Source organism: Macrobrachium nipponense, chromosome 3, assembly GCF_015104395.2.
Source record: "Macrobrachium nipponense isolate FS-2020 chromosome 3, ASM1510439v2, whole genome shotgun sequence".
Lineage (NCBI taxonomy): Eukaryota > Metazoa > Arthropoda > Malacostraca > Decapoda > Palaemonidae > Macrobrachium > Macrobrachium nipponense.
The window spans coordinates 42,221,727-42,243,764 of NC_087202.1; the positions used below are offsets into that span (position 1 = coordinate 42,221,727).

Consider the following 22,038-nt stretch of genomic DNA (forward strand, 5'->3'; position numbering starts at 1 on the left):
CTGCTCGAAGATCAAGAGGATACACTGTTCTATGAACCTTGCTCTACTCCATAATCGCGAGGTACACGCACGCACATAACACAAGCAGAAAACTTCCAAGAATACGTTGTATTATAAGACCTGTCTTCGGCAGTACTGCAGATATGGGCGTCCTGCCCTTCCATGCAATACGGAAACGCAAACCTATAATAGAGATCAAGACAAACCTCGTCCAAACTACAGGCTAGACAATGCTGATTTAGACCCCCAGACCACGAGACGACAGTTCGCCATGTACCCAACGGTTACACCCATTATCGTCGTGTAATTCCTCCTTACTACATATTCATTCTGACACTAAGTACGATGAGAAGCAATGAACGTGGGGACATGCAACTATTTACGCGCTAACAAAGCTTTAATCTATTGACGACTTAGCTTTTAAAAACATATATTAGTTACGTTAATACGTACGCACAAAAATAGGTTATGTGTGAACTATCGCACTCCACATTTCATTATATTGAAGAATAACATACTCACTGAAAGTCAATACAAAATTACAAGTGAAAAGGAAATCATCTTCATCGTGAAAATTCATAGTTATTACCGTTGTTGTTGTTGGTATTGTTAATATTAATTCAAAAAATGTCCGGAGGCCTTGACGAAAAAGAACCGATAGGCTTTGTTCATAATCTATAGGTAAGTTAAACACCATAAATATACACAAGAAGTCTAGACCAATCTTCCTGAGACAAGCTAGAAGAAATAATAATGACCTCTCCTCCACCGACAATACCATTTGGGGACACTTCCCCTTCCTCTTCCCTTCCCGAAACCACGCCCCCCTCCCCCCCCCCCTTTCTCTCTCTCTCTCTCTCTCTCTCTCTGTTAGTGTGGTCAAATTATAACTTAAAATAACCAGCACGTTTCAGAAGTGTAAAAATGAATAAATTAGAGAAAGCTGACGACACTATCGGATAAAAAGGACCAAGGAACACGGAATGGATAGCATGAAATGGGAGGTCAAAACGCAGCCAAAACTGGGCAACCAGATTTTGTCATGAAACCCACAAATGCTACTAGCATGTCACCATGACGCCCAGTTAAAACATTTCAAAGTATCAATGGCAACCCTGTATTATTGTTCATTCTATTACATTAATTTTTAAAACCGGACATTAAACAATCGTCGTCATGAATAAAAATACTACAGAAATTATGAGAGCGATAAATACCTTTCCTATGACTATAAAACTATTGCTGATGACATGAAATACAACGAGAGTATATAGTATTTCTTAAATGCAATAAAACTGTTCATCCAGTCGTGAAGTACCTCAAAACCGCCAAGGCAAACCAGTATACAGTTATAAGTGGGTGCAAGCAATTCCCAATACGAATAAAAAAAAGTTAGATCCAGAATCCAACAATTTTGTGGCCTCCACCCGTCTTAAAATTTCTTTCTTTAGCAGGAAAGGTGAAGTTCTGATTGACAATACGAGAAAATGTAAACAGAAACCTGACCTCCTTGTAAAAAGAGATATAAATCGGATGCTGTAACATTCTACTATTACGGCAAGTGGGTGAAACAAACAAAATGGAGAGGAAGCAACCACGTACGCACACAAAATAAGCATCAGTCCAATTATGAAAGCAACGTACATCATCCGAAACTAAAGGCTGCGCAAATCCGCCATGGAAAAAGTTTATGATGGCACACTGTTGACCATTCCGACTATGGGGGCAGCGGAAAACGCCATAGCTACATCACTCCAAGATCGATTTGCAATGGACAAGCAGCCGGAAGGTCAGGACTGATAATCTGGAATTCTGTCTCGTCTTCATTTTCCTTGTGAACTGTAACCCTTTACCAAATCCCAATGAGAGTTAGTCTTTCTTTCCCCTTAGGCCATGAACATTTTTGTAGGCCTGCTCCACAATCACTGCTCTTCTTTTTGCGGTTTGCAGTTACAAAACGAATAACGAAATGAATTTCTAAACGGGCAACCAGCTTGAAAGATAACACCCACCGATGGTAACGCTTATTCCGATAAAAAATATATAGAAATTCCTTTTGGCAAAATTCCTACTCATTGTTGAAAAAGCAAAAACCGCGGCTGAACCTCAAAGGATGCGTCGACAAACTTACCTAAGTACTTTCTGATAAACAAAGTAATCATGCGAATAATCCAACTCAGAATGCAGAATATGTAGATACTAGAGATAAAATATACAGGTAAGAGAGGGCTGAGCACAGGAGGGCAGTAGGGAAATGGTTCCGCGTCATGAAGGCGTCCATGTTTTTAAAGAAGGAAAACGGAGACACTCTGATACGCTTCGTATTATTTTCATTGTTACGAGTCTCGTAACCTTGACACGACGGGGAAAGTCTCCTCTATAAAATCGTCGATGGGAAGGAGACAGCTCGACCTTAGACGCACACGGTCCTCATTCCTACAGCCCCGAAACGACGTTTGCTGTGTGCGCAAAAACGTACGTGCACGTGCTCACTCTCAAGACTTACTCGCTCTCTCTCTCTCTCTCTCTCTCTCTCTCTCTCTCTCTCTCTCTCTGTATGTATGTAAGTAGTATATGTATATGAAATTGTAATAGCCACAATTCCCTCTTAACTTCTCAAATTCTTTGCTCTTTTTTGGATACACTTGCCACTACAAAGCTTGAGCTCCAACTTCAAAGAAATTTGAAGAAATCCTGATGTCAAGTAGCTGGAAACAAACCCGCGATACCATAATCTAGTTTCCCGCTACCGGACTCAGGATTTCTTCAAATGTCTTTGTATTCGGAACTCAATTGTGGCTATTACAATTTCATATGTATCTAGTACAAATGACCAGTAGATTCTACATATATACTATATAAATATTATATATACATGTTATATTACATATATATATATATATATATGCATTTATGTATGCATGTGTGAACACACACACACACATTATATATATATATATATACATATAGTATATATATATGATATATATATATATATAGAGAGAGAGAGAGAGAGAGAGAGAGAGAGAGAGAGAGAGAGAATGTTTTTTGGCAGAAAGAGAAAGTTGTAGTTCGACAATACGACTGATAATATGAATACTTGCATAATATTGGTTAATAAAATAGCGCATGCCAAACATCCAAGCACCAAAGAGCAAACGTGAATAACTACGATTACGGCAGAACTACATACTTTTACAAGCATGATATTTTGCAAGACAAGCCCTCTCGTTTGCGCGCACACTGGAGCATTACATGAGGGACCAAGCAAGAGAAAAGAATAAAAGGAGGGAAAGGAGGACTGTGGAAGGAGGATAGGGAGAGGGGGGAGGATGTGCGAGTATGAGTAGGGTAAGACGAAGGCAGTGGGGGGAGATCCTGTAATGGTAGCCGGAAGTACGCCACACTCATCACGTTCTCAGCTACTCTTACCGACTCTCCCATCCGACGCGCAAACAAATTTTTTTGTAAAACTTCAAAAATAGTAATGATGTCCTCGTCGGGTGTTCGGCTCCTGCCTTCTCTGCGGCGTTGACAAACTTATTTTACTCCGTATTAACATCTGACGGATTAAGAAACTTTCCGTTTCAATTTGCCGGCCCCAACCGACGAGGGCTCCTAGCCACAACACCCCCGAAAAGCCATACGGGCAAGATACGAGCCATCCCCCCACCTGCAGAAGTCTCGGCTCCGCTAGGATTCCCGCCGCAGGGGTTACTAACGATCCTTTGGGGTTTTCGTCTACCACCAAGTTATAACTTACCGTGGGATAAAAGGCTTAAGACCACTTTCACGTTTAATTTTTTTTTTCTTTCTGTTTTCAAAAGGAAACGTGAGCTTAATGGTCCTTCGGCAATTAATGTCATATTGCCTCACGACCATCTCTCCTGGTATTCAAAGTAACCTCGAAGCAGAGAGAACAGAGTAAAGACAAGAACTGCTACTAACACAAGATGACAATATAACTGCACAAAATTACAGGAAGGAAAGGGATCTTCGTTATACGTCAGAGAGGCAAACGTTGCTTGCAATGAGGCAAATAACAATCAGGGAGATCTCCCGAACGTAAGATAATTACTTGTCAGCCATTTAACTTTAAAACCAATAAACTTATTCTACAGAAATACAATACTCGACATCAAATTTACTTGATAAAGATGTTATTTGCAGTTTCTACTATACTACCAATAAGAGCTAGATTCTCATTCTCATCTCAGATAAAAACCAAATCGTTCTTTAATAAAAACGCAATATATAAAGTTATCATTTAGGTAATTCCTTCCCCCAGATTATTGGCTCTGCAATGACATGGCTACTTTCTCAAGCAATGAGGTCATCATTTACAGTGTAGCCTGTACTGAAAACCAACGGACCTTGCAATGTAGCCTAGTGTAGAATAATCACCATGCTCTGCATTTCTGTTACTTAAGCGTGCGCACGCGTATGCACACACATATAAAGACATGCCTCAAATATATATATATATATATATATATATATATATATATATATATATATATATATATATATGTATATATATATATATATATATATATTAATGTAAAGTGTGTGTGTGTGTGTGTGTGTGTGTGTGTGTGAGAGAGAGAGAGAGAGAGAGAGAGAGAGAGAGAGAGAGAGAGAATATGTGGTCACTAAGCAAAACACCTAAGTGCAAGATCTTTTACATTTACTTAAAGGCATTTTTAGATAAACTAAAGGAACGAAGGGGAATCTGTTCTACAATCAACAGCTAAACGTAATTTTTGCATTTATTACAATGATTATATAACCACGTTGAGGTCAGTTATGAAAATCGAGTTTCCATTATAATCCTTTCTTTTATTACATGCAGTTTGCTTGGAAATGCCTTAGGGTAAAGGCAAAATATCTTGCACTCTTGTTTCATTACCTCGTAGTCAAAATACTACGTTATTACATCATATTATGTTGCTATTCCCGTAATAGGGGTTAATACATACATACATCATATATGTATATGTATATATATATATATATATATATATAATATATATACATATACACTACTGGTAAAAATGTTCTACAACAACAGAATTCCAGCTAATACCTACCCAAATACCTAGCCAAATCCCTGATTAACGTCCAACAAAAAAGCCAATCCCCAAAGACACAGGGGCATACGAAATCCCATCCCTGGACTGTGACCAATCTTTCATCGGTTTTACAGGAAAATCATTTCCCCGGAGATTAATACAACATAAAAGGTCAGTTAGGTATGGACAACAGAGCTCAGCTATTTTCAACAATGTAACCATAACCACAGAATAAATTGGAATTTGTCACATATATATAATTTATAGCAGCAAATGTCAGTACAAGAGCCAGATGATAGAGTCGGCCTTGATTAAACAAAGACAGGTAGTGAACATCTGAAGGGGCGCCTGGGATCCAGATATCATAGATAGTCTTCCTTAAACCAACGCTAAAGAAGATTTAAGAGAAATTATCAACCGGGGTGACCTAGTTAAGCAGCTACCTGTGGATAGATCTCTTGGTATAAATACCGCCTTTTTTGTAACTTTTCTCATTCATTTCCTACCTGAAGAGAGAGACAGCAGTCTGAAATACAGTATTTGCTTTCTATATTTTGACATTTTTATGGGCTCCTTTTATGAGATATATATGAGGCGTCCACTGCTAGAACTGACTTTTACCACAAATGCTCGGTTTCCATTTTATCAAAGAAAATATGCAGATTTTTTCATTAGTGCCAAGCAATTCCCCATATCATAAGCTTTCATACACAAAAAAAATTACTCCTGTATCTCAAAAACTCAGCAAAATATGACTTTTTGAATATTGGTAAACTTTAATCTTGATTTACTCATTTTTTTTTTAAAGTGGAGAAAGTAAGTTGTAGCGGTGGACGCCTCAACATATATATATATATATATATATATATATCTATATATTATATATACTATTCAGATACATACAATCATATCACATTACCGTGATTCATATACATATATCGAGCTACAATGTCCTTTAATATCTAATTCGCTCTACCTCGGAATTCGGAATATAGTTTTTCATATATGCTTAACCGAAGGGGAATTTTTCTCGATAATAGATTTACCTGTACCTGCGTTTGCGCCCAAGTACAGGTAAATCTATTATCGAGAAAAAATTCCCCTTCGGTTAAGCATATATGAAAATATATTAATTCCGAGGTAGAGCCAATTATATATTAAAGGACATTGTAGCTCGATATATATATATATATATATATATATATATATATATATATATATATATATATATATATACATACACTTGTCTGGGAATTTAGGCGCACACTCGCTACTGGGTTAGTATATGTATTACATCATTACTTGGACATTATATAGAATTTAGCGTATCCCGTAGCTTCTTTATGGGAGGTACAGTAATATAAAGGTCAAGATCACAAGTCGTGACACAAAGGACATAACATACCGGTCTCAAGCTTCGGCCTAATTTACCTACTTAGTATGAATTGGAATTGCAACCAGTGGTGTTCAGAAACTAGCCGCGGGCTAGATGTCGGCAAGTGTATATCTGAAGTGCATTAACCGTAGAAAAATGTACTTTAATCAGGAGAAAAACAAATAAATGGGGAGTATAGAATTTGTTTAAACCCGTTGTGAGTGAGAACGGTTGATTTTATTATAGCGTAGGCATTATGCCATAATAATATATATAGTATATATATATATATATTATATATATATATATATCTATATATATATATTATTATATATTAAATTATATATACTAACGCTGAACCATAGGCATAGTTTACGCAGAATGAAGGTACATTAGGTCCGAGCTTGAGGACGGTATGTTATGTCCTTTGTGTCGGGACCTGGGATCTTGACCTTTATATTACCTCCCATTGTGCAGCTACAGGATACAATAAGTTCTATATAATGTCCAAATAATGAATGTAATACATACAAACCCAGTTGCCAGTGTGCCCCTGAATTCCCAGACAAGTATACAAGAAATAATAAATACACACTCCCGGTCAACATGCCAGAGAGAAAGAAAAAGAGAGAGAGAATAACAATCTCCAAATATTAATGAATAACTGTACAAGTGGCCAGTTAGTTATATATTTACACTGTTATTACGAATACCGCCGGGAACAATACATTAAGACAAAACATCATACTACCCTGCTGAATGACTCCGCAAAGGTAATGCAACAGAGCAGTGCTTGACCTCTAGTACATATACTATACTGTGTATAAATCACAGTAATTTGTACTAACGCTGAACCATAAGCACACCATTAATACTTAATATTGAACTTGTTGCTGAGAATGGCAATTCTCGTACTCATACAGGGTACAGTGCACTTTATTTTCTCCATAGGGTAACTAACTCATAAAGGGTTATTGCTATGTGTAGTCTGTTTAATGAAATTTAAGCTAAGTCAAACTTTCACCTAATACATTTCCTGGAAGTGGTCGCGTGCTACTATAGACACAATCACGTGCCGTCGTCCCTTGGGGAAATTATTTCCCCAACGTGAAGGCAAACAAAACGGGAAAATCTGTATATACTGTCCAACCTCGAGTAAGAACTGTAAAACGTAATCGTTACCGAAGCTGGAATAAAGCCTCGTGTATTAACAAACCGAGGTACTACCGCCATACCCTAAACCTCAGAACCTGCAGGGCTTCGTCTATCCAAACATTGAAGGGATCCATGCTTTAATATCCAATAATGCCTAATAAGATAACACCGTGAAGGCTTCCCACAAAGCGAGCTATAAGTTCCTACTGTTGCGTTACATACTAGATATCACTCCTGTTAGCCTCATTTCTCGTTGATCTTACCACACTCATATCAATTTATTGTATTAGGAGTGGATCAATTGATTACCTTCTTGTTCTACAGTGCACAAACACTTAACTCCTGCATGGCAGAAAACCTGATTGTTTTACTTGAATCGTCTACTGCATTCCTGACCTTTGATGCCCTTAACTTTCTATAAACACACACACACACACACACATATATATATATACATATATATACACACACACACACACAATCATATATATATATACATATATATATATATATATATTATATATACATACATAGATTATATATATATATATATATCAATATATATATATATATACATATAACGAGTGTTTGGCTCAGGAAAAGAATAAAAATAGACAATGAACAACAGAACGCACGTCAAATCGCAAGCATGACTGCCAACAATTACATAGTGAATATCTTCCACAATCCTGACGTACCAGCCCTTCGCTCCTATAACGTTTCAAAGGCAATGGGTGTGTGAAAGCAGCCATAAGAATACAACCTTTTTCTTCATCTGTTTTATAATTAGTGCAATGCCAAGTCACTGGCGCGGCTTGATTTAAAGCGTGAACACATCGTCGTGACGTGAATGAAACAGAAACACATCTACGTGATGTGAATGAAACAGTGATACAATGTCTGCGTGATGTGAATGAAAGGGATACACATCGTTTCGTGGTGAGACTTGAAGCAGGAACACATCGTCGTCGTGACTGAAACAACTCCCGTGATGCCAGAAGTCCTTCGACGAGTGTGACGTTCAACTGATACATTGTGAAAGTTTATCAAAATACTTCCAGGAATAAAAGGCCGAGGAGACAAAATTATTTATCATTTTAATTTTCTCCTGCGGTGTTATTCAGCAAGAGACAAAGCATTCTGACTCATTAATTTGAAAAGGATATTAAGGAAAATGTAAAACCCATGAAGAATAGTTTTGCATGAATAACGGAACAGTGGACTCTAAAGGCTAGTTTATTTTCTTTTTTTCTTCTTCTTTTCCAGAAAGTCGAAGTTGGCATTATTACCAATACTTGTAAATATAGTTATACACACCAACATTATATATATATATATATATATATATATATATACATATATATATATATATATTATATATATATGATTCAAAACCTTACCTAGTAGATGCAAGGAGACTTCTTGGATTAGCAGGGCGACCTTTCAACGAGTTTCAACACATCATACTTCAAAAACACATCGACATCACGAAAGTGGAAGTAGAAAGATGCGTTTCGTACCCTTAGAAGCAGACGGTATGGTTTTAATCAGACTGCTCCTTTGGAGTGGAAGAATCGGATGCTGGATTATTGCTACGGGAAATTGAGAAAGTGTTGCAACCGTCTTGAAAGGAAGCTTCAATTCAAGCTGAAGAACCTTATTGCTGAAAGCGATTGGACTAAACATGCCAACGTGGATTTCATCGTTAATTTATCGGACAAATCGGTGGACAGTTCTACTGCAGCGGCTTTGGGATATGAATAAGCTTTGGTGTTCCTGACGGTAACCTGGACTATGTCGATATTTCAAAATATCTTTATTGGAAAAATTTAGTCATAATTTGTCCTGAGGACATCAATATTTGTAAAGGTATTGTGTATGGTGCTATGGCCAAGCCTTTTCCCCCTAATGTACCCTAAGATGTCTCCAGGCTTATAAAAACCTTTAAAAAGACAAAACAGTGCAAGTAACAAGGGCGATGGTAAAAATGAATAAAAGTGACCATGTAAATAAAATAACGGCCTTATCAAATAATGGTGAAACTTATACGAAACTGAGGCCAGATCCTACACAGACAGTGAACTCTAATTTTAATAAACAAATCAAATCCATTCTAAAGGGCTTGGACCATTAAATTAACAGTTTACACCTCAAAATCAATAACTCTATCAGATTAATTATTAGTTCAGTAGGCTCAGCTATGTATAATTCATCAAAATTGCTAGTAAAAATTCTTACACCTTTGGTAGGAAACATTTATAAAACGAATATACAAAAGAACGTCGACTTTATAAACAAATTGAATGCAACGTCAACTTTATAAATAAAAAATTAAATAGTTTAAATTTGAATTTTTATTTTAATACGCTTAGTTTTGATGTTGTTTTTATTATTTACAAAAGTGCCTGTAGATGATTTACTTGAATTTGGGAAAAAGAATTAGAAAGTTATGATATTAATTTAACTGTAGCAAACCTCATTACTATCAAAGTACATTTTGTTTTAATGGTGAATTTTTTCACAAAAGGTCTGCATGGCTATGGGTAATCCCTCATCTCCTGTACTTAGCACTACTGACAAGGAATTTTTTTTTAGACAAAGTTCAGATGATATTTTCTGTATTTGGCCAGTTCACGAAAATCTCCAGGAATTTCTGATTAAGCTCAATAATTTAGTCTCTTCAATTAAAATTACTGTAGATGAAGAGAGAAAGTGTAATTTGAATTTTTTTGATGTAGCAGTCCAAATGATAGAAATTTCACCTTTTCAGGCTTTCGAAAATCAATTACAACATTGCCTCTTTTGTTCATTACTATTCTCAATCACCATCAAAATGTTAAATTCTGTTTTTTCTAGGATGTTCCTCAGGGCTCTGCGTGTCTGCAGCCGCAGTTTATTGATGCTGAGATTAAAACTATTTATGATATTGCCTTGAAACTTTAATACCCGAGGACTTTGTAGATGTAGCATGGAAAAGAGTAAACATTCTCAAATTACCGTACGATGAAAGGTTTTTGAAAATGCCTAGAATTTTAAAGCTTTTCAACTTAAATGTTGTTTTCAGTAATATTAATGTTAGGAGTTTAAATAAAAAAAATTCTCCTAACAATCTTTCGGCCTGCATATATGAAATTCCTTGTAAAAAGTGAGATAAAATATATTACCGACAAACTGGAAAATCGCTTTCACAACGAATCAAACAACACCAATATTCTGTGAGAACTGGCCAAATACCGAATGCTTTATTCGTATATACGAAACATTTAGATAATCCTATTAGCTGGAGTCAAGCAAGATCTTTAATCCTGTGTAGCAACAAGATCAAAAGGAATACCATTGAATCTAGTTTCATCAAGTCAAATAATGGAAGTGTTCTAAATGTAAGTCTTGATTTGTTTCAACTCGATGCCTTCACAATTATATGGCTAAGCTTCCGTTTCTCGAAAACCTGTGGGATTGGAGTAACTTATTTCGAAAACCTTTGTGACTGGAAAAAGATATCTCGAAAAACTGTGATTGGAGAAAAGTTTCTTGAAAACCTGTGGGATTGGAGTAACTTATTTCGAAAACCTTTGTGACTGGAAAAAGCTATCTCGAAAACCTGTGATTGGAGAAACGTTTATCGAAAACCTGTGTAACTAGAGAAACCTATCACGAAAACCTCTGATGGGAGAAACGTTTCTCGGAAACCTATGTAATTGGAAATAAAGTTTCTCGAAAACCTGTGTGATTGGCGAAACGTTTCTCTAAACCTGTGTGATTGGCGAAACGTTTCTCTAAACCTGTGTAAATAGAGAAACTTTTCTCGCAAACTTGTGTGATTGGAGAAACGTATCTCGAAATCCTGTGTAATTGGAGAAACGTTTTTCGAAAGCTTGCGTGATTTGAGTAACGTTTCTTGAAAACCTGTATGGTTGGAGAAACGTCTCTCGAAAACCTGTGTTGTAGGAGAAACGTTCCTCGAATACCTTGGTAATGATAGAAACGTTTCTCGAAAACCTGTCTGACTGGAGAAACTTCATCTTGTTATATACATTAAGTAGCAAAACATGTTTTGCTTGGGTACAATTTAGAAAATTAGAATCTAAACTATCAAAAACAGTACAAAACGAAGTAACTACACCTGATTCAAATGCATCGTTTATTCCTTAAACTCTATGATAAAAGAGCCCTGAAGTAAGGTTTTTGAGAAACGTTACTCCAATCACATACGTAGCTTTTCGAGATGAAGTTTCTCCAATCACACAGGTTTTCGAGGAACGTTTCTCCAATCACACAGGTTTTCGAGGAACGTTTCTCCAATCACACAGGTTTTCGAGATAAGATTTTCCAATCACACAGGTTTTCGAGGAACGTTTCTCCAATCACACAGGTTTTCGAGGAACGTTTCTCCAATCACACAGGTTTTCGAAAGCTCCAATCACACTGGTTTTCGAGCGACGTTTCTCCAGCCACAGGTTTTCGAGATAAGAAAGGTTTAACCATAAGAATTAGACTTCGCACCGACTTGAAACGTAATATCCGAGTCCATAATCATGCCTGAGCCTGACTTCTCCCAGATGAAGAAGATAAACGTGAGAAATGCGAGAGGAAACGAAACCCGGTGCGGCTTCTGACCGGCGTTATTTGCAAATGGAATCGAGATAAGCGGTGGATGCTACAAGACTCCCCGCAGTCCGCTATCTGTGCGGTTTATCGGTAACTAAGCGGACCGCTCTTACAGCAGATCTGGAAACCAATTCTGAATTTCTTAGATTTTTTTTTTTTTTTTTTTTTTTTTTTTTATGTTGGGGCCAGAGAGTCTCATGAGTAAACCACCTGGCAACAATCAGATAAAATACTTAGAGAGAGAGAGAGAGAGAGAGAGAGAGAGAGAGAGAGAGAGTCATTTGTATCTCCCAGAAATATCATATGGCTAGCTGGTGTACTCAACAATGTTAAGCTAACTGCATCAGAGAGAGAGAGAGAGAGAGAGAGAGAGAGAGAGAGAGGAGAGAGAGCATATTTGAAATAATCTAAACAAAATAAGGTCTAAATTTAGGTTCCGTAAACGAATTAACGTTTACAACTAACCCTGTATTAACAGAATACTTGCATACGGGTAAACATACACATAATCCATATGCTCCTCTTGTATTAAAACACTTACTCTGTACCAAATTAAAATTGTAAAATTGTTCCATAACATTCAACAAAAACCTTTATAAAGTTCCTGTCCCTCCACCTTACTAATAACAAACCGTTATTTCTTCCAATCAAACTATAAAAATCATTTTTCAGGACTTATTCTCAAATTTTGGCGGTGCAAACTTAACAGGAGAAATTCTCTCTCTCTCTCTCTCTCTCTCTCTCTCTCTCTCTCTCTCTCTCTCTCTCTCTCTCTCTCTCAAGTAGTTAGCTGAACATTGCCGAGTACACCACACCCAGCCATATGATATACCTGAGAGATACAAAAGATTCTAAATTTACAGAACAACTTCCTGCACTACAAAGATCAAATAAAATAATTCAACAGGAAATTCCATTAACAAGAGAAAAGAAAGAGAAGAAACAGACTTTGAACGTGCACCATAACAGTAAAAACAATGGCACCAATTTACCTCAATAAAAAGAAAATTTACTAAAAAGTTGTAAAATACTTGGTATTATCTATATATCACATGACATAAATGACACTAAGTAGATGGAGGACAATTAACCTCAGCGGCAAGACAACAATGAGAAAATTAGACATAAGAGGCGGATGTACTACGTCACCACTGTCACATCTGTTTCACAGCGGAAGAGGGAAAAGCTTTTACGTGCTACTTGTGTACTTACAAAAGTAAATACGAAGAAAGCCTGAAAACTGCCGTTTAGGTGGAAGCACGAGGCAGCGTCCTCAAACTGGTTCACAACCAACGACCTAATTGACATTTCAAGACTTTATTAATTAAATAAAAATATTATTTATATTGCCAATTTTCAAGGACACCCGGAAACAAATGGCTGCTCTCTTCTACTCCCCAAGATGACTTTTTCTTTCTATTCTACGACACAAGATGACTCTTTCCTTCTACTCTACGACACAAGATGACACTTTCTTTCTATTCTACGACACGAAGACACTTTCTTTCTATTCTATTCTACGACACAAGATGACTCTTTCTTTCTATTCTACGACACAAGATGACTCTTTCTTTCTATTCTATGACATAAAATGACTTTCTTTCTATTCTACGACACAAGATGACTTTCTTTCTAATCTACAACACAAGATGACTCTTTCTTTCTATTCTACAACACAAGATGACTCTTTTCATTCTACGAAACAAGATGACTCTTTCTTTCTATTCTATGAAACAAGATAGTCAGACACTGCCGACATTTCTCGGTCCACCACTCGGTCAGTTAAAGCCCGCGTAAGTTCCTCGTTGGACGAGTGGTTTTCGCGCTTGCCTACCAATCCGGTGGTCCGAAGTTCGATTCCCTGCTCGGCCAACGCGGAATCAGAGGAATTTATTTCTGGTGATAGATATTAATTTCTCGATATAATGTGGTTCGTATCCCACAAAAAAACAAAAAAAAAAAAAAAAAAAAAGAAAACAAAAGCTATAGGTCCCATTGCTAGGTGACCAATTGGTTCCTAGCCACGTAAAAATATCTAATCCTTCGGGCCAGCCCTAGGAGAGCTGTTAATCAGCTCAGTGGTCTGGTAAAACTAAGATATACTTACCTTTCAAAGCCTGCGCAAGAAGTGGTAAGATGAGATGAACTGTTTCTGAGACAGTCCCGTGACAATCAGGGAAGATTTTCTTCGAATTCCCTCCAATAAACCAACTGTGTTGTGTATATGCGCATTTGTTTGTTGCTGTAATCTTCACATACCAGCTACGAGGGTCTGATTACGGCATCATTCGCTTCATATTAATTTTTGCACAAGATATCAGAAGGATAAAACCTCATGGTCCTGGCCCATTCCTGACTTCAAAATAAGTAGGCTTGAATCTTACTTCGTTAAGAGAATACGCGTTTACAGTCATTCCTCCCTTCATCGAGCGAATTTCTCGGTCTAACTGCAAATGTCATAAACGAAAGTTGTACGATCTTTTATAAAAGCAAATCAAATATAATTTTCTTGAAATACCCAGAAATCTATGTAATCGACAGCTGCATTAAGGCACAGACCACCAAGAAAGTTTGACAATTTATTTGCGAATTCTAAAGAAAAAAAAATTCTGCAATCATGAGAACTTCAAGGCCTAATTCAGGGTAAACGCAGAATAGCTAATATTTCAGGATATTCTTCCCAACAGTAAATGCAAGTACGTGTCTGGCACAACTTTCTTTTTCCAATAAAAATATGAAGACAACATATATAAAGGAAGTTTTGCTTAAGGACGAGCGTAACATACAAAAGTACAAATGAATAAAAACTCAACGTGGGACGCTTGGGTTTTGATACGCTTAACTACTAGAACACTTGTTGGTTACACAACCTGCTGCGGACATACAATTATGTATGTATAATCGCTTCACTAAAAATTCTCTCTCTCTCTCTCTCCGAATTATCCAGCTGCATCTGAATTCCTTCCATTATCTACACGAATCTCAGTCATATCTGGCCATTACATGACAGCAGATAATACTTTATGGTCAAACTCCACATTATAGCCAGGCACTGGGGCTAGGCTACAGTGTGTTCAAGAATGGCATGAAAAAGATCTAAGATAACATTAGCTGTATTCTTTTGATAAAAAACCGTCAGCATCTTAACGCAGAGACGTAATGAACTGTCGCCACAGTCGTCTTCGAAGGACTGAAGATGAAGTAAACTGACCGTAAAACCAAGAGACAAGGAAGAAGTCGGCATTTCTCTAAAGGTATGTCTTCACGATTCAAATGGCGGCGTTCCTCTCTATGCGAATCTCCTCACGACCAATTTAAGACCGTTTCGCTTATGTAAAATACGCAACACTAAAATAAAGAATATACCATCAACCCCAAAAGTGACCATACGTTCAAAACTAATGTATCGCAGTAATCATACATATTCATGTCTCAGGCAACTTCAAAAATCTTTGCACTGTATCAGCAGTTCTACAAAGGTAAATCATGAGCCTATTTTATTTTTAGATTAAGCCGACTGGATTCTAGTATGGACCTTACCCAAAAACCGATAAGGTTTTAAAGGGAATAAGAGGCCTTTGCGTAATTGTGGACTTGGTTAAAGTAATTAAGACGAATACTTGTTCCATTTCATTTGTTACTTCAAATAACTGAAATTAACAAACTACAATATAAAGGAACCTCTTTCAACCTGCCACTTTTTGCTCTTATTAATCCAGCTTTCAAATCAAAATAATTACATTCTTAAAATAAGGGGAAACGGGAAGAGAACATAGAACTTTCCTTGAAAAGAGAAGGAAACCACTAACACATTCGTAAAACTGGAAAAATGAAGAAAACAACAGACCTGTTAATCAAATATAGAAAACAAACATTCTACACACACAAAAAATAATAACTCCAGTTCCTCAAAAGGGAAAAAAAGCATACAACATTCCTACCCTTAAAAGGGAGAGGATAAAAAAACGAAGAAATAGCAGTTTCCATTCTCACGCCCCTCGACCCCAACACCCAGTGGAACGAGCGACACCTCGCTCCCTTCCGCAACCATTAGATACAGAAAGGTCGACCATTAACAACAACGGCCAGAGGGCATTAGTTACGCAGTAGCAGCTACAACAGAAACAGATGCAGCCCGGACGCAGGGGTAAAGAAGTAAGGTGGAAGGAGTAGCTGGAGAAATGCTCATGCAAAGGGTCGAGGTCATGGGTGGCGGTTCATGAGAGAGAGAGAGAGAGAGAGAGAGAGAATTGTTAAATATTGATAACAGAAAATGTGATATTACCGACGGTTAAAAACGACACGCTGGGAAAAATAAATTTACTTAGATAACTTTATTGTTACCGTACTAATGCATCAATAAATATCAAAACCTCATCGTATTTATCGTTTACAATTTGAAAGACAGTCTTCACATCAGGACAGCAACTAGACTTCGTCTGGGTTCAACACTGCTAAGAAAATTCTGCTCGTGAAATGAAATGGAAACAAGCAAAGGAAAAGTTCAAAAAAAATATGTTACGCTGCGTTAGAAATGCTCCAGATTTTAATTAGATGTTGGCAAACTTAACCATTAATTGCGGGAATAACATTCATATTGCTTATTACATGATCAGATTCTTTACAAACCATAAAAAGAAAAATACGCTATCATGAACAAACTATTTCAAATAATCACCGGGTGAAGAATCACCCAAAACAGAGATCAAAAGCAGTCGCAACGTAGAACTTGGAAAGCAAAAGTCAAAAAACAAAGATTTCTTCAGAGTTTTACACTCGTTTCTTGCAGCAGAATCAAGCACCGGAATAACAACTGTTGAAAACAGCGTACAAACGTAGGCAAAAAAACACCACCTCTTCCGGACTTGCGTAAGAACGTTTTGTTCCCTGGAGTGGAACCACGATCCTGCCAGCACCACCCGACAGCCAACTGGGTCTGGAATCCTGCGTACTTTGGAAAGACGTTGTTGCTCTTGATGTTGCTTTTAGATTAGGCTGACCTCTTGCCGGCAAAGGCTCTTATTTGCATAAGCACCCCGTAAAGCCCAGACACACAGTGCTATTATAGTTAGGAAATATCAAGGAATGAAAAAGAAATATACTTGTTTAACAGTGGACCATGAGACAGAAAAGTTTTTCCAAAGCTTCACCTTGTGTGCAACTCACTGTTTAAATATTGCAGAACAAACTCAATGCTTATTTATACCTTAAACACATCAATGTAATGTATTGGCTCTTAACGATTGTTCGAATCCATCATTTCATAATTGTCTGCCTTTCCCTCCTGACGCAATTCTCTCCCAACCACCAGAAAAACAAGGGTAAACAAATAAATAACTTATGTATCTGTGAGTGCCGCAAAAGCAAAGTAGGTCATGCTACAAAGCTACGATTGATGAGTCTATAAAAACCAACCTTATTTCACAACACATTAACCCTCTTGAACCTGTCTTTTCGTTACAGACTGCATACCTGCAATGAACGCTTCCTCTTCCACACATACCACTTTCGGCAAGCTCTCTTAGGATTTTGTAGCATGGAATGAGTAAATGGCAAGATTTCTTCATCAAAATTACAGTATCATTTCGGAAACGTAATTATTAAATAAAAAGATTTCGATAACCTCAATACCCTTTAAGTTATTTAGCTTGCACATTAATTAGCGAAAAGCCATTTTTACTTACAAATAACTTATCATGAAGCAGACGCATAAAAGCACGAACCTGAAATAAGAAAAAGAAAGTTGAATTAATACTTCATCTTTTTCTGAATGGATATCTAGCATAACACGAAATGATGACAAAACAATAACATAAGCATAGCAGACTAATCCATATCCTCACTGCAGTATATAAAGTAAACAAAACATCGGAGATGACGACAAAGGAGCCTCAAGAAGGTTCCGGGTAAATTCTGTTTTAGTAAACTTGCAAAACTGTTTAGAAAGGTGCTGACTGGCAAGTGCCGATAAATGTTTGTTTAGGTGAACATTGGTGGACCACGAAACAGTTTGGTCTAACTGGCTGGCCAACAAGGAAAAATATTTACTAAGGAGCTGATTGGAAGAGATTGATGAATGGTAACAGAACTAAGAAAGGTGAAGCGCATTGTCAGACTTCACTGGCTGTCAGTACTACACAAAGGGGTTAACGATACAAAATAGTGTCTCGCTGAAAGTATGACATTTATCTGAAATTAGATTTTGCTTATATAAGATTGCGTCGCATGATTTAGCTTATGTATAACAATAATAGTGTACTCTTTTTCAACCACGATATGTAAGCGGAAAAATGTAGCTGTCGCCCCTTTAATACTTTCAACGTCAGTATTGACCAGTTGCCTTTTTTCCAACCAACTGATTGCATAGCTTTAATAGTCTACTCCATGGTTACTTTTCCATCAACAGAGAGAGAGAGAGAGAGAGAGAGAGAGAGAGAGAAACTGAACTAAACACAAATACGAACTGCTTGCAATGCTGAAATCAATATGTAAAACGTCTAGACTGGATTTTTCACCATTACTTACAAATCATGTACTTATTGCAAAGGACATCTCACGACATTTAATACAATATGGTGAAATCTCAGTTTCTACCATGTATATATACAATATTTGAGTTGTTACTAGACAGCTGTATGATCATATCTATCTCTACATATCTGTATTTTATATATATATATATATATATATATATATATATATATATATATATATATATATATATATATATATATATATATATATATATTCAATAATAACTTCCCAGAATGCCTGCCAGCATCAAGTCTATGATTTTCTTTTAATAGAAGAACCGCCTTAATGATATATTCATGAGATTGGTGAGGTTGTCCTTCAGAAAGTTGCTCCGACTTGCACGAGCTCGCACCCTCTCTGTATATGTTTATGCGTGTGTGCGTGTGTGTGTACAAATTATATAACTTCTAAGAGTGTGTGATGACCATTTGGGATAATGCAGTTTTCTAATACTGCAAGTCAGAATTTGTAATTAATCCCAAAAGAACGTTTGCTAATTGTTAGCAACTAAGTGCAATCATTAATCCTTAACAAGTTTATACCTCTTAAGCGCCCTTCTTGAAAAATTCTCCTTGAAGAAGTCGAAACTTTGTTCAGCCGTCCAATGAAATCAGAGCTTTCTCAACATGCCGGATTATACCATTTTTAACAACTACAAATGCCCACCGGTTCTTCTAGTTGCAGTATTTTGAAATATGAACTACTCATCAACTACATAAATTCTCTGTCTTCCCCTCAACATCTCCTCGAGGTTTCTTTCGCACATAAATCCCAACATCCCTTCATAAACTGAAAGCAGCGCAGCCGTTTAGTTGGTACTACATTGGAAAATTGCCGAATGAAATTGCAGAAAGAGGTGAATTGGAAACGAAATCAATATCTATTCATCCTTGCATGGAAAGGTGAAACAAGTCATGAAAATTGATAAGAACACGAGGAGATATATGGTTCCGAATACTAAACTACAGGTAGCTGATAATATGATTTACTTGGTGTAACTATATCAAAATATGAATACCTTTTCAGAGAAAGTGTGTAACATTACGTAACAACCTGGAAGCATCAGGGAGAAACAGTTGACGTTCCACGAAAATGAAAATAGTCTCGAATCTGGCGACCGATTCTGATGTTCTTAAGAAAGAGAAATTTAATTCGTAGAAGAGTCACTGAAATTAAGAAATAAATCTTTAAAAGAAGACCTAAACAAGGCTAACATGTTGACAACAATTCAAGAAGTTTGAACCAGAATAAAGAGAACAGATGTTAAGAGTGCAAACTAATATTAAAAGTTCCCAGAAGAAAAATGAAAGGGAAATTAAAGAATTATTTTATGATTAGTTAATAGGATCAAAGCCAACCGAATTGACTTCTTCACCCTAGAAGGAAAAACTTAATCTTTTCCTTTGGTAAAACTGAGACAATGAAAGATTCCCCAGGGCTTTATTTAAAATTGAAGAGAATCGAAGAGGGTCTAAAAAATATGGATAAAATGCTTCATCTATGTTAAATCATTCAAAAGAAGAAAAGGTTTGTGTTCTTCCAAGAGGGGATATGAATTACAAAGTAAAGAATATGATAAATGACTGACAATACACAGAGACACAAGAACATCGGGTAACAAACGTTAAGAAATAAATACAGATCCAGAGAAGTGAAAATTATTTCCAAGTGAAAGATAAAGCAATCAAAAGTAGAATATAAAGAAAACTTGGACGGGCTGCAGGCAAAGGAAATCATCTCAACAAGAGACAGATGCAGTTAGCAAGAGCAACTGAAATTCGAACTTGCGAAAGATGATATACCAAGATCTCACAATACAAAAGACGAGCTGAGGAACGAGAAGAGCGGGGGTTTACGGAAAGATCACTGCATATGAAAAATGGAAAGGAACATAAATACAAGTTCAGTAATGTGCTAAGAATAAGAGATCGTTGCAACAGCGAAACCGAGGTAAAATAAAAGAAGGAAATTAACGACTTCAAAATTATAAAATTGAGACAAAAGAACACTACAAATAGAAAATCTGGCAAAAAGAAAGATATAAAAAATGTGAGTTCTAAATCACCTAAACGAAATACAATTCCTTGATGGATAAAAAAAAAAAAAAAAAAAAAAAAAAAAAAAAAAAAAAAAAAAAAAAAAAAAAAAAAAAAAAAAAAAAGGAAAAAATCTATAATTTTATTTCAAATTTATATTGAACTAGAAAAAAAACTGAGGGCAGGATATGCAAAAAAAAAAAAAAAAAGAAAAAAAAATGTGAGCGAAAAAGACACGACATTATAGTGAGATATTACAGACGATTTCAAGCAACGTATCTGTGCCACACTCAAAACTTATAAATATATAGCCTAGTTGGCGTCAATTCGTCTCTTATGATTGAAAATGTCTGATTTAAACGAAAAACGTCCAAACTGGGAGAAACTTAACTGGAAACAAAGAGTGAACTGAAATACGTATCTGACTGACAAGCTCGGAGAACTGCAACAGAACAGAACACTGAGAAGAAATGAAGGGCACATGCTCGACATGTGACACCTGTAACACCTTCAGCATAAAACAGAAGCTCGCGAGAATCCAGCGGAAATCTAAGAAGACACTTCTAAGAAGACACTTATTTCGGAGGTACAGCCACAGTGAAAGAAATAGTGAGCGGAGGGAAAACTAACCTTCACTGCCGATGCACCACACAGAACGCATAGTAAATGAACTATAGAAAAAATGGTATACATACATTCGAAAAAGCTGCATACGAACCTCCCAAGCACCCGGACGAAAACAAAATCTTCCCCTTCTACAGGATGCAATGGATTATGAAGATGACACTAATCACTCAACTTGGAAGGAAGCAGGCGAAAGAAAGAAAATGTTCAAAATCGGGCATCCCTAGCGTTCACTGACTGCTCTGTTCACCAGTGAAAATAGTTCAGGGAATACGATATACAGATCAATAGTGTACTACTCTTACGACACTTGTGAGAATAGCCTAGAGGACAGACTGATGCAGCTGGAAGCGACTTATCTTCTGGAATTCTACGTCCCTTTATAGTTTTATTTAATTCGTTTTTTTTAAATCTATCATACCGAAAAACTTCCAACTTTCTAAATCTAATCTTTCAGTTTTTTGCCTCCTGGAAATTTCGTGGGAATAATCTACATGCCAGGTCATGCAGGAGGAAGCGGCTTCAGCTTCTTTGGATTTGTAGGACCACTGCTGATAATTTTTTGCACAAAATCTGTCATGCGGACATATCTTTCAGATGTCGATCTTCAGAGAATTTTTCGAGACTAGGCAAG

At 36.7% G+C, this 22,038-nt stretch overlaps 1 protein-coding gene across 24 annotated transcripts in view; it reads right to left on the reverse strand.

Annotated features, from left to right (window-relative positions):
• LOC135221710 (rho GTPase-activating protein 21-A-like) overlaps positions 1 to 22,038 on the reverse strand; it is a 669,873-nt gene that overhangs the window by 307,556 nt on the left and 340,279 nt on the right. The window contains exon 1 of one of the 24 annotated variants that reach the window (XM_064259469.1): positions 17,895 to 17,933. The exons of the other annotated variants lie outside the window; for them this stretch is intronic. Within the exon in view, the coding sequence (XP_064115539.1) occupies positions 17,895 to 17,921 (27 nt within the window). The 5' untranslated portion in view covers positions 17,922 to 17,933. Of the gene's footprint in view, positions 1 to 17,894; positions 17,934 to 22,038 lie in introns of those variants that run through there. 24 annotated transcript variants of the gene reach the window in all.